Source organism: Euleptes europaea, chromosome 5 (assembly GCF_029931775.1).
Source record: "Euleptes europaea isolate rEulEur1 chromosome 5, rEulEur1.hap1, whole genome shotgun sequence".
Lineage (NCBI taxonomy): Eukaryota > Metazoa > Chordata > Lepidosauria > Squamata > Sphaerodactylidae > Euleptes > Euleptes europaea.
Genome location: NC_079316.1, coordinates 49,253,800 through 49,267,494, shown reverse-complemented (window position 1 = coordinate 49,267,494; position 13,695 = coordinate 49,253,800). Strand labels below are relative to the sequence as shown.

Below are 13,695 nucleotides of genomic sequence, written 5' to 3'. Positions count from 1 at the left end.
GAATTTTTTTGAAAGTGTAGTTTGAAACTAAATTTCAGCTTAGAAGCATTCTTGCAGAAGAGTAAAAAACTTAAGATAGCATTTACTTCATGATTTGTCTTTCATTATGAGCTTATTGATTTTACTTGACATAAACAGATCCATCTTGAGGGCTGGCATGGTGTAGTGGTTAAGAGTGGCGGACTCTAATCTGGTTCTCGAGATTAGTCCCCACTCCTCCACATGCTGCCTGCTGGGTGGTGATCTCGGGCTAGTCACAGTTCTCTCAAACTCTCTCAGCCTCACCTTCCTCACAAGGTGCCTGTTGTTGCTAGGCACTTTTGAAGTGACAGTACTCTCAAGCTAGACACTAATTATGTTGGTCATTTAACCATTGAATAATTAGTTGTAATAAAACTTGCACATTACAGTACAGTGAAGGATTATTCTGACTGGACAAGTTTTGACAGTTCTCTGTAGCTCCCCCTCCCCAAATCAAACCCTATATTCTAACAAGCCAATTATGGCCCCTGAGACTATTGGATGAAAAAGACTCACCAAAGCAAGCTCTCAGATGGATCGCTTTATATATGAAACCATGCCTTAAAGATACGCTAGTGTTGTAAGCTTCAGAACTTCTCTGCTGCTGCAAAGTTTGGCCAAATTAAATTTAATCTTGTGTGACTTTTTAATTCTCCTATGGTCCAGAATTATTCCCGTCCCAGTAAACAAAATGCTGCTGCAAAAAAATAAATTCCTAATTAAGATGAAAAATAAGCTAACTGTATTCAAAGCTCTGAAAAAAAATAGATGGGTGAGGTTCTCTTGGAAAGATACTCAAATTTTTAACTTAGAAGCGACCATGGGACAAGGACAGACACAAAGGCACAATTAGGAAATCTTGTTTTGGCCGGGAAATGTGGGCTAGAAACATAATGTAATAAATATAATAAAATCTTCCATAGCATCCACTCCTTTTCCCTTGATTTGGTCATCAGTTACTTTCCTCCTCTCATCCCCACACTTCACTGAATGCCTTTGACATCACAAAGGAGTCAATGAAAACTAGCTGTGGAAAAAAAGTGAAAAACAAGACGTTGGTTAAGTCTATAATTAAAAGCTGCACAAAAGTTTCCCTGTCCTTAATGGGCAGAATATTCTAAGTGAGGGTTAGAGAGTCATCTCTTTGGGTTAGCTAAAAAAAATTATCTTGGTTTCTGTGTAGTAGTAGTTGTTTTGTTCACGCTGGGCTTATTAATATTCTCTTTCTCTCTTTTAAATACATGTTTACATTTTTTTTACAAACTAGCCAGGCTTGATCCTCTTGCATAAACAAGGCAAGAGCATGAAAGGGTGTGTGTCTGTGGATGGAAGAAGGGAAGATTTTTCAAACATGTCCAATCTCAACTTAACTGATGTTTATTTTCACCTCTAAAATTATCAAGCAGAAAAACCACTAACGTTCCTCTAGGGGTATGAAATAAAGCTGCTGCTGTCCTTCCATGTCTTGTATACCGTACTTGATCGTTACTTGACGAAAGGGGTATGGGTACATTTTCTATTTTAGCACCAGGAAAGGTTGCCAAAGCTGGCTTTGACAAAAGCAAACAATGTGTGCTCAGGTATAATACAACCAGGTTTTATTTAAGTTCTCTTTTTCACCCCCGTATTAGCAAGAGTTCAGAGGGAATTTATAGTTCTGTAAACATTACCTACCCCCTTCCTCCCCTTTATAAGTTTACAAAGCAAAGGAGATCAGGAGACCAAATCTGTGGCACCTCCTAGCCTCTGTGCTACTGGATCCAAAAACTATATACAAGTCTGCAGCCATCTCTGTATAGTTACTGTACACATTGGGGGTAGAGGAAGAAGAGAAAAAAAATCAAATGAAATAAAATCTAAATCAAACTGTTCTGGAGCAATTTCAGTTTTCTTCTTCAGGCGGTAATGGCAGAAAAAGATGCTTCTCGCAGCAGCATAACTTCCATGGGCACACTGCAACCCTGTGCAAGTGGGAGCGTGGGCAGGGGACTGCAAACAAGTGCACTGGACATTTCAGACGGTTTAACATTTATGGTTGGTAAGGACAGGAGATTTTGGATGACAAGTATCTAAGCACAATGGACTGGAAGTGAAGGAAGAGTGTACTACATAAACGAGGACCAGCACTCCTTACTTTATACCTCCGTGCGGTTTTTACAAACAGAGACGCTGCCAATGCTCAGATTCCTTGTCTCATTTATTTCACTTGGAAGATGACAGCTCCCTGTTCTTGGTGTTAATGCTGCTGCAGAACTTACAAAATTCTGGACCATCACCATATGTCACCAGATGAATCTGGGTAGGTTTCAAGTTCCAAAAGTAGTGTCAACTCCCACACAAAGCCAACAGGTGAAGATACATATGGTAAAGATCCTATACGTCTCTGAAACGAGACAAATTCACAGCAGAAGGGTCCAAAATAACTGGCCCAATCACTCTGGAGGAAGAATAATTACAGGAAAATTCAGCCTGAAATAAGAGATGTATGCTTCCTCCCACAACTTGAGTCCCCAACTGTCTGGAGCTGGAGCACGCTGAAGCATGACTTTCAGCGGCTTTGACATCACCACCCAATGAAGATAGACTTGAATTTCCTCTCCAGATTCAATGTGCTGAAGAAGGGATGGCAGCGATGTGCAATTCCAATTCAATCCAAGCTGTATGCTGCCTATCACTTCCTGCTGTTTCCAGCTTTAGTGGTAGCTTATGAATGTACCTCCGGAGTTGGAAGGCATCTTTAGCCCTGATGGAGCACGGAAGTCAGTATCTGCGTGGCATTTTGGTTTTGAATGACATCTGTTAACCATGAACTCTCCACCATGATTGCACCAGTTATATATGATGAGAGTGACGAAGGAAGGGAAGGGGAAGCTACCATGTGTAGACCTCCAAATGGCTTTCCAATAACTTGGGAGAAGAAATCACAGCACAGTGATTTGCCCTCAGCCTCGTGAATAAATCTTCTTTCCCACCTACCCAGCAGAAAGAACCAGAGGCTGAAATAAATGAAGAAGATTGTGGATTCCTGGGCAGAAAGGACTTGTTGAGGCTAGAAACAGTGGCCTGAGATGATTTGATTCTGTGATCCATTTTGCAAGGCAAAAGATGATAGCAGGAGATAGCAAGTTCTGTCCAGCAGTGGAGAATGCATGGTTAACAGACACAGGAAAAGCCAGTCGAGTTGCATATACTCAGTAGTCATCCAAAGTCTCTATTTCTCCCATGTTGAGCCGTTCTGATGAGGCATTGACCGAGAAACCTACAAAGCAAGACAGAGTCAGTATTTAGTACACAGAACCACTACATTTATTTGCAAATCTCTTTAAAGCAACAGAAGTGATGCAAGTAAAAGACATCTCTGAGACAAATGGAAAGTGGGCAAGGCTAGAACATTACAGTATTTACTTAAATGCAAGACTAGCTTTCCCCCGCAGGTATGCCATAAAAGGGGGGAGGGGTCATCTTTAATTCACATACAAATTAGTTATGTCAAATAACAAAAAACTTCTTGTGTACAACGTTTTTAGGAACGGATGTCTTTCATACAGGGTTGTTGTCTTCCTGTTGAGTAAATACAGACCTTTAAGTCATTTTAAGAAAACTATCACTCATGCTGACAGGAAAATTAACACATTCTGGACATCAACAAGTGACACTTCCCTAAAGTCATATTCCAACACCACTCTTTGGAAAAGAAATTAGAACACTGTTAACTCTTCTTAAAATATTCAAGAGATTTAAAATAGTATTCAAGGCAGAACTTGGTTGTGTCACCAAGGCACTTAACTTCTGCTTAACAACTCAGACAGAATGAGGTCTGAAATGCTTTCAGCTTCTATTTTACTATATTTACTATAAAAGTACAAGTGAGCAAGCTTCCTGGTAAAGCCAAGTTCTATATAAAAATATTCAAGAAATTTCCTCCCTATATAAACCCATCTCTGGCTCAGACTGGAAAAAAAAAACATTTTTCAAGACTGAAAGCAGTTTGGTAGGCATCTGCAACTTCCTCCCAACCTTTACCAGCCTACCTTACTGCCTACATCTGAGTGGGGAAGGAACACAGTAAGAGACGAGTACTGGAATAGTGGTGGCCAGGCAAGTAGTAGCTAAACACGGGTGCAGCTCCAAGAGACAGGACCTGGCCGTCACTGCCTCTGGAATCTTAGTTTCTGTTTTCACACCTGGAACTCTCATGCATCATAAAACAAGCTGTTGCTCTGACGCTGCAGAAGACTGTGCATGGTGTTTAGGATCAGGGTGTCAGGCCAATCGGATTCCAGTTTGGAGTTCCAGAACTCACCTAACAAGCTGGGATCTGCACGAACCATTTTTTGTTTCTTTTTCTTTTTGCCACTCTGCACTGCCTCAAAGTTGGATTGCTGGTTGTTGCTCTGATTAGTCTGAAAGACTGAATGCAATGAACTATGGTTCATCCCCCACACAGAATCCTGGAAGGCAAATAAATAAGGTTATTTTTTATGTGTTGGAATTACATTGTGCCTACTCAGAGAGAGCCCATAAATAGCATCAAGCCACTTTCCATCAAATTTTTGTGCAACTTTCACTGATACCTGAATCATCCCCCTCCCATGTTGAGTACTGAAGGTATTAAGGACAGCTGCACGACTAACACATCAGTTATCTTCTGGGCATCTCCATACTATAGCTTGCCCTCATTTCAAAACAGATTTATACCTCTACAACCAGGGAGGCAGATCTTCTGTTCTTCCAATAACAGATACAAATATTAACCCAAAACAAAAGTATGAACCTGCTGCTGCCGCTGTTGACTGGCTTTTTGTTTGGCACGACGTTCAAGAAACTGCTTGGCAAATTCCTTGGCTTCAGGGGTGTCTCCAAGATAGGCTCTGATATAATCATGAACCTCATAAGGAGATTCCACTTCCTTCAGGAAAGAAACAAACGTAGGAACTGCAACAAGAAGGAAAGATGAACCATGAGACGTACATGCAGACTATATAGACACTGAAAAATAACCCAGAGCATTTCAGTATTGTTATGCTTAGTTTCTCCACTCTATCTATACCTACCTACATACGTATGTCTATAGCATCTAAATTATAGCATCAGGTCTGATTCTTGCTTACTTTCAAAAATATTGAGAGCTAAGTACAGGAATCTCTGCAGATTGTTGTAGCACTTTTCTTAATGGTTCTAACACTGAACAGAGCAGACCACCACAGGTTTAGTGTGCAAATGTGATGCACTAATTATATCTGTTCACACTGTGAAACATTAACACTCTTTTCCAGCTCTTACCATCCAAGTTGTTGGCTGTGTTGAGTGCATGAAGCATCTGTTCACACCACTGAGTGAATCCATCCTGGGCTTTATTAACTCCCTGGAACAGCTTCAACAATTTTTCTTCTTCTTCTACCTTCTTATTCTGCCGGGTTGTAACACCTATAGATTTGCTAAGGCAGACAAACACTATATCAAAGAAGAGTATGAAGAGAAGATATATATTTCCCACAAACACACATTGCATAAGACTGGGATTGGTAAGTTCCAGCAGTCTTACAGAAGTTTCTGCCTTCCGCCAAAACTACGAATAAGTGTGAAGAGACACAAGAGCAAAAATAAAACATATAAAAATAATTATAATTTGCCCTCTCCCTTAAAAATGCCTGAAGCAACTTAGAAAGCATGGGACATTAAGAGATTCTGGTTGCACTGAGCAAACGGTTAGAGTTCATAGAGAGTTCCCTTCCACTGAAAGAATTCAGACAACAGATCTGAGTCACGCCAATGAAAGGAAGGGGTGTTTTACCTGATGCTAGCATTGCTCTTGTTTTTATTGGTTGCATTACGAGGTCCCACTTCTTTCACTGCATCGTCCCAGAATCCCATGTTTGAGTTTTTTGTATCAACATTGCTCCAAATACTGACAAAGTCTGAATCCCACTGGTTGCTAGGACTGGTATTTAGAGAGCCCCATACGGAATTGCCAATGCTGGTGTGCAGATTAGAATGTTGCTGGAACACAAGAGAACAAGAGAAGATGCTTATTAAAATTAAAAAGCAGCAACTTAAACTAAATCAGCCCTACATGGTAAAGATATTTGGGGAGATTTTCTTTTGCTTTAAAAAAAAAAAAAAACCTGTAAAATTAGGAACTGTACTCACTGTCGTGCTGCGGGACCTGTTAGGCTGCTGGTGCTGCTGGTGCTGCTGTTGCTGCTTCTGCATCTGCCTTGCCTCTTCCTGCTGAATCTCCAAGAGGGATTTTGTAGTGCCTGCAGGTTTGGCAACATTTCCCCAGCCAGACAGTTTTTGTTGCTGCTGCTGCTGCTGCTGTTGTTGCTGGAGGGCTTTCATTAGTTCACGCTGCTGGCGCCTTTGCTAGAAGGTAAGTTAAATGCAGAGTATTCCAGCTTCTTAATATATACATGATAATCTGCCATCGCTTTCTACAAAGAATATTTTAATTACGGTTCAATAAATATTAACAGAAGTGTTTTGTTACCTAAATTTGCCCCAGACAAACTAGTTTAGTTGAACACTGGCTTCTTGACTACTTAGTACTTCGTCTGTAACGTATATACCCACCTACACATCCTGCTCTGCTTTCATGTGAACAACAAAGGGGAATGCAAAATGGCAGAGCAAATGACTTCTTTACAAAAACAATTTACTGTGAAGTCTATCATGGGTAATGGATTTAATCGTATTCCTTAAATTTAAAGAAAAGCAAGAGAGCTAACAGTTGTACCAGACACACTTCTCTGCGTCTGTAACAGGATTTTGCTTCCTCATAGTTTTGGGGAAAAAAAATTGCACAAACATCAGACAATGTACTTTGAAAAGGAAAATCCTGAACATCTTTTCTGCCTAAAGTAGTGGAAGTCAGCAAGAGGAAAGAACAGCTTGTCTGAAATGTCTAGCCAATAACTCCCATCACAGACCACGGATGGTCATCACATGAACAAAGTACCCACTGAAGACACCCAGCCCCATGATGATAAACTTTTCAGACTTCACCTATAACAGCAGGAAAATTCTACATCTGAATTCTGTTATGGGAAGTAAACTATTCATGCCACAAAGAGCAAGAAAAAGGTAAAATGCAAGTTGGTGTTACACAGGTGGAAGAAATACCATTTAATGCCTTTGATTATTTTAGTGGGGCTGAGAGTTTGGGTACTGGGGGAGAAGAGGAAATGGCTGAAGAGGAAAAGGGAACGAAATGTGTATCCTTATTGCTGCCCTGCCTTCTGTTGAGTACCGTATATACTCGGGTATAAGCCGACCCGAGTATAAGCAGAGGTGCCTAATTTCACCCCAAAAATGGGAAAAAATTAGGCACCCACGTATAAGCCGAGGGGGAAATGCACCCCCCCACCCCGCAGGCTTACCTGACCGGGCTCCAGGCATGCAGGTGGCGGTGGCGCCCAGGAGGCCCCGCAGGCCGCTCCTGGCCCGCAGGGAAGGCGAGCGGGCAGGTGGCAGCGGCGGCCCCTCCCCGCGAGCAGGAGGCTTCGCAGGGTCAGCTGGCAAGCGGGAGGACCGGCCCAGGTGGGGTGGGGTGGGGTGGGGTGGGAAGAAACTGCCGCCGCCCAGCAGAAGGCGGGGTGGGATGGGGTGGGGTGGAAGAAACTGCTGCCGCCGCCGCCACACAGAAGGCACGATCGGGTGGGGTGGGGGAAGAAGCCGTCACCACTGCCGCGCAGAAGGCGCGATCGGGTGGGGTGGGGGGGAGAAGGCGAGACATCCCGCCCATCAGCTGGCCGGCGGGAGCCCGCTGGGAGAGGGCCCGGCTGGCGAATTACCGTATTGACCCGAGTATAAGCCGAGGTGAGTTTTTTAAGCCAAAAATCATGGCTAAAAACTCAGCTTATACTCGAGTATATACGGTATGCTGTTTCTACTTTGATTGTGCCTGTGGAACTTTAGTGGGAAGATCAGGCAAACATGGAACGCTTAACAGGCATCACAGTGACCTCTAGCTGTGACAAGCCACAACTGCAGGCAAATCAGCAAGCCTGCACCTCCAAGTAAGGACGGATGGATTTCTTATAGCCAAGAGATTCAAGAATGTTAGATTCAGATGTCTTTCAGAACATGGGATAAATACTTCTGAGGTATGACAATCAAACAATATTACTTTAAGAAGTAGCTACTGAAAACCTATTTTCCGAGCTGTGAAATTTACCTCTTCTCGAAGCTGCCGCTCCCTCTCTTCTTCAATCTTCTGGATCTCTGCTAATGACAATGTTGCCTGGGACTGGCATGACCTTGAATTAGACTGCTGACCCCATGTTGATGAAGAAGGGAGCTGGAGGTAAAGACCCAGAAATAGTCATATTTTTTTTAACTGAGGGGGTAAGTAATACAACAAAAATGAATTTTCATCGTTCCCAGCTGGGCAGACAACCCCACCCCCAAAAGAACTTTGAGATACCAACAAAAAACAAGTTTCTAGATCTGGAAAAATGGTGGGAATCTAGCAGATGACTCTTGTCTAAAAATAATATTGCTAAAATACACTTTTGGTGCTTATACAAATATTGCCCAAACATGCATGAAATTGTTCGACTGCCTGAGTAGTTTGCTTTTGTTCTCAAAAAGGGCTTATTCCCGATGGTGCAACTGGTTGGCGAAGGGGGTGTCAGCAAGAATGGAAATACTGATGGGTAAAATCAAGCTGTCCACTGACTGAGCCTAGATCTATCCTCATGCATCTCTCCATTTTCCAGAGTTGAAAGGGTATAAAAAAGGCAAGCTTTGGCAACGGAACTGTACATTTTAACACAACCAACAGGCAAGATTTTGTGCAGGTTTGGGCTGTGAGCTCAATTTAGGAGAGTGACTTTGCAGAAGTAGGAAAAATAGAGTCGGTACCTTCATTTGTGCAAGTTGCTGCTGCTGTTGCTGCTGCTGCAGTCGGCGCAGGGCCTCCTGCTGCTGCTGCCTCTGCCGCAGGATTTCTTTCTGGCGTTGGAGTTCCAGCTCCTTCCGCTTTCGTTCTTCCTCTTCGTGCCGCTGTCGGGCTGCCTCCTCTTCCACGCGCAGCCGATTTTCTTCTAGCCGGCGCTTCGCCTCCTCTTCTTCCCGCGCCCATTTGGCAGCCTCCTCTTCCTTCCCAGAACAGAAAACATTTAAGGTCTCAAAGTGGCTTGAATACTTTTCTTAAAACTGCTTCTTTTTAAAAAAATGTATACATTACACAGGATAAAGCCTTTATTTCAAAGAATGTTACTTATTCCAAAACATCTGTATGATGGAGTACTGCAGATAATTTACTCCAGAATCCCCTACAAGAAATTCCTCGAACTCCATTACCCCATTTTCATTTTATAATCCAAATTTTAAGCCACTTACCAGTTTTTAAGATTCAGAATCTTTGTAAAAACCTACTCAATCAACAAAATAAATTTTAGATGGTAGATTATATTTTAGTGTTTACTAAAAGCTGGTTTGCACATGTATGGGGAAGAAAATAAGGCTGCACACCAACAGGTAGGAGGAAAAAAAAAACAAAGTGCAAGGGAGAGCAGTTTATTTGACCTTTTAGATCTCAAATCAGACACTTCTCTGGATCCTACCTTGGACCATTTGCCTTTGGACCAAGTTTCTGCTTGAGATCCCGAAAAAGCTTATCGCGAAACATGTCGGGATCTAAAAGGTTGAATAAACTGCTCTTCCTTGCACCTTTTTCTTTTTTCCTCACAAATGTATGAACATCACTTACAACGAAATGCATTAGGTTGGATACAAAGATGCCTGTCAGCATGTGAAAATGACAGACCACTGTGCAAGAAAAGTGAAACTAAGTTCAAAGAGATCCTTCCCTTGCCTTGCGGAGGCAAGAAATACGAGAACTGTTATGAACTGGATGAACTTTTGAGCGAGCGCTCTTTGCCAAAAAGTAGTTCTGCTCATGGCTGTTTGGATTCTACACATCATGTTTGAGGTGATGTGAAGCAACATAAAAGCTCTACAGCTGGTGTCAGGCAAGCAGCAGCAGTAAAGTTTTCATATTAATATGAATGGCTCTTAAATGGAGCCTTGGATACTCACCGTGAGGGCTCCTTCTCTTCCGAGGCGAAGGGCATCTTTATCTGTGGGTGTTTTCCCGCTCTTCCAGGAGGCAGGACCAAACTTTACTTCCTGTCTCCTTGGCGGGAAGACCACCCTTGATCCCCAGTTACAGGCTTGCCTAGCTACTTAGAGAAGTGTAAAAAACATCAAACTGGGAACACTGCACAAACGAGGTTAGGAAACACAAACTAGAGTGCATTATAACATAACATTGACCCTGACTGACCCTGGCAGGTAGGTGGGTAATCTGAGACGCTAACAGTGCATTGAACATAACATTAACTCCGAATGACCCTGGCAGGTTGACTGGTGAACTGAGACAATAACCTATCCTGGTCCTTCTGTCCTCAGAATTTAGCCCGGGTGGGCAAGATGCCCTTCGCTTCAGAAGAGAAGGAACCCTCACGGTGAGTATCCAAGGCTCCATTCTCCTCCGAGGCAAGGGCATCTTTATCTGTGGGACTTCCAAGAGCTCCCTATATGGGTGGGTTAATTTCCTTCGTCCACGACATGTTGGAGAACCCTGCATCAAAAGGCCGCCTGTGCAGAAGAGCAGGTATTGATCTTGTAATGCTTGATGAAGGTGTTAACAGAGGACCAAGTGGAAGGCGAGACAGATCTCGTCAACTGGAGCCTGTATGTTAAACGCTGCCGATGTAGCTGAGCTACAAAGGGAGTGAGCGGTAATCCCGTCTGGAACCGGGACTTTGGAAGCTTTATATGACTCCACAATACACTGCCTCAAGGTGTAGCTGATGGCAGCTGTTGACATTCTCAGCCCTCTATTGGGGTTGGAAATGTTGATGAACACAGAGTCTGATTTTCTGAACTCTGCCGTTCTGGCAATGAATATGCGTATGGCTCGTTGGAGATCCAAGGAATGCCAGGTTTTTTCTGTTTGGAATGATGGTTTTGGGCAAAAGGAAGGCAGAGATATCTCTTGGGATCTATTAAAAATGGAATTTACCTTCAGAAGGTAGGGTCCGGTCTTAAGACCAATTTATCTTTGTGGAATACGCAGAGGCCTTTGCTGATTGATAGAGCTCTCAGCTCTGAAACACGGTGAGCTGACGTGATCACGGTCAGGAATAGAACCTTCATCTGCAGGAACCTTAAGGGTACCGTTCTCAGAGGTTCAAAGGGGTCTGAGGTAAGGGCTTTTAGAACTAGATTAAGTTTCCATGTGGGGAAACGATGTAACGTAGGTGGTCTAATCTGAGTAACCCCTTTTAAAAAGGTAACGATGTCTCGATGTTGAGAGGTAGGGACGCCTTCTGAGAAGGGGATCACTGTGGATTTAGCCGCTACCTGGCTTCTGAGAGTGGATGCACACAGATTTAAGTGTACTCCTTCCTGGAGAAACTCTAGGATCTTGTTGACTCCCGGCTCGAGGGGGTCTACCTTTTTTCTGCGAGACCACTGCACGAAGGCCTTCCAAGATGCAGTATAGATGCGTCTGGTAGCCGGCTTGTATGCCTCCAGGATGGTGTTCACAACTTCCTCCGAATAGCCGCAGTTTAGGAGTCTCCTCCGCTCAAGACCCAGACGGTCAAACAGTACCACTGAGGATCTGGGTGGACTAGTGGACCCTGTTGCAGCATTTTCCAGGTGGTTGGAATTCTCCAAGGATCCTGGATTGACAGTCTGCGCAGTGTGGTGAACCATGGTCTGCGGGGCCAGAATGGGGCTACTACCAGAACTCTGGCCTTCTCCTGCTGGATCTTGAGGAGCACTCTGGGGAGGATAGGGAGAGGTGGGAAGGCATATAGTAGCTCCTGAGGCCAGGAGAGCATCGGCTCCCTCCGCCCGTGGATGGAAGTATCTGGTGAAGAAGCGTGGGACCTTGTGGTTGCTGGCTGATGCAAATAAGTCGATTGCCGGGATCGACTCAATAAGCATGTGGACAGGAATGAGCCTGTGGATATTGTGTATTTGGATTTCCAAAAAGCTTTTGACAAAGTCCCCCACCAAAGACTGCTAAGCAAACTTCATAGTCACGGGATAAGAGGACAAGTCCTCTTATGGATTGAGAGCTGGCTGAAAAATAGGAAGCAGAGAGTAGGAATCAATGGTCAGTTCTCACAATGGAGGGATGTGAGCAGTGGGATGCCTCAGGGATCTGTGTTGGGACCGGAGTTTTTCAACTTGTTCATCAATAACCTGGAGTTGGGGTTAAACAGTGAAGTAGCCAAGTTTGCAGATGACACCAAATTATTTAGGGTGGTTAAAACAAAATCGGACTGTGAAGAGCTCCAGAAGGATCTCTGCATACTGGAAAAATGGGCATTAAAATGTCAAATGAGATTCAATGTGAGTAAGTGTAAAGTGATGCATATTGGGACAAAAAATCCCAACTTCACATATACACTGATGGGATCTGTGCTGGCAGCGACAGACCAAGAAAGGGATCTTGGGGTGGTAGTGGATAGCTCAATGAAGATGTCAACCCAGTGTGCGGCTGCTGTAAAAAAGGCAAATTCCATGCTGGCCATAATTAGACGAGGAATAGAGAATAAAACTGCTGATATCATACTGCCCTTGTACAAATCTATGGTGAGACCACACTTGGAATACTGTGTACAGTTCTGGTCACCACACCTAAAAAAGGATATTACAGAGCTTGAGAAGGTGCAGAAAAGAGCAACCAAAATGATTAGGGGACTAGAGCAACTGACTTATGGGGAGCGGTTAAGACGCTTAGGGCTGCTTAGCTTGTTAAGAAGGCGGCTGAGGGGAGACATGATAGAGGTCTATAAAATTATGCATGGTTTGGAGAGAGTGGACAGGGAGAGGTTTTTCTCCCTCTCCCATAATACTAGAACACGGGGTCATCTGCTAAAGCTGGAGGGTGAGAGATTCAAAACAGATAAAAGGAAGTATTTTTTCACACAACGCATAGTTAAATTGTGGAACTCCCTGCCCCAGGATGTGGTGATGGCTGCCAGCATGGAGGGCTTTAAGAGGGGAGTGGACATATTCATGGAGGAGAGGGGTATTCATGGCTGTTAGTTAGAATGGATACTAGTCATGTTGCATACCTATTCTTTCTAGTATCAGAGGAGCATGCCTATTATTTTGGGTGTGGTGGAACACAGGCAGGATGGTGCTGCTGCACTCGTCTTGTTAGTGGCTTCCTAGAGGCACCTGGTTGGCCACTGTGTGAACAGACTGCTGGACCTGATGGGCCTTGGTATGATCCAGCAGGGCCTTTCTTATGTTCTTATAAGGCTGAATCTGCATGTGATGGTCTGGAAGATTTGTTGATCCAGGGCCCATTCTCCTTCCTCTATTGTCTGGCGGTTCAACCAGTCCGCCTCGATGTTTAAGACTCCTCTGATGTGTTCCGCTCTCAATGATTTCACACTGAGCTGAGCCCACCGGAAAATCCGCGATGCCTCTAGATGAAGGGTGGATGACCTTGTGCCACCCTGTTTGTTCAGGTAAGCTTTGGTCGTCATATTGTCGGATCTTACTAGCATATGGTGACTTTGGAGGTCTATGGAGAACGACAGTAGAACAAGTCTCACAGCCCGGAGCTTCAAGAGGTTGATATGGAGCTTTTTCTCCTTCGCCAACCAGAGGCCCTGGGCCACTTTCCTGTTGAAAGTG

At 43.8% G+C, this 13,695-nt stretch overlaps 1 protein-coding gene across 1 annotated transcript in view; it reads right to left on the bottom strand.

The window, feature by feature from the left end:
• Window positions 1-2,553: 2,553 nt before the first annotated feature.
• Window positions 2,554-13,695, bottom strand: part of GIGYF2 (GRB10 interacting GYF protein 2) — a 91,795-nt gene continuing 80,653 nt past the window's right edge. The window contains exons 21-28 of the mRNA XM_056849274.1: window positions 8,887-9,123; window positions 8,198-8,320; window positions 6,172-6,387; window positions 5,816-6,021; window positions 5,305-5,459; window positions 4,796-4,956; window positions 4,325-4,472; window positions 2,554-3,280 (exon numbers count right to left, since the gene is read on the bottom strand). Coding sequence (XP_056705252.1) covers window positions 3,213-3,280; window positions 4,325-4,472; window positions 4,796-4,956; window positions 5,305-5,459; window positions 5,816-6,021; window positions 6,172-6,387; window positions 8,198-8,320; window positions 8,887-9,123 — 1,314 coding nt within the window. The 3' untranslated portion in view covers window positions 2,554-3,212. The remainder of the gene's footprint in view (window positions 3,281-4,324; window positions 4,473-4,795; window positions 4,957-5,304; window positions 5,460-5,815; window positions 6,022-6,171; window positions 6,388-8,197; window positions 8,321-8,886; window positions 9,124-13,695) is intronic.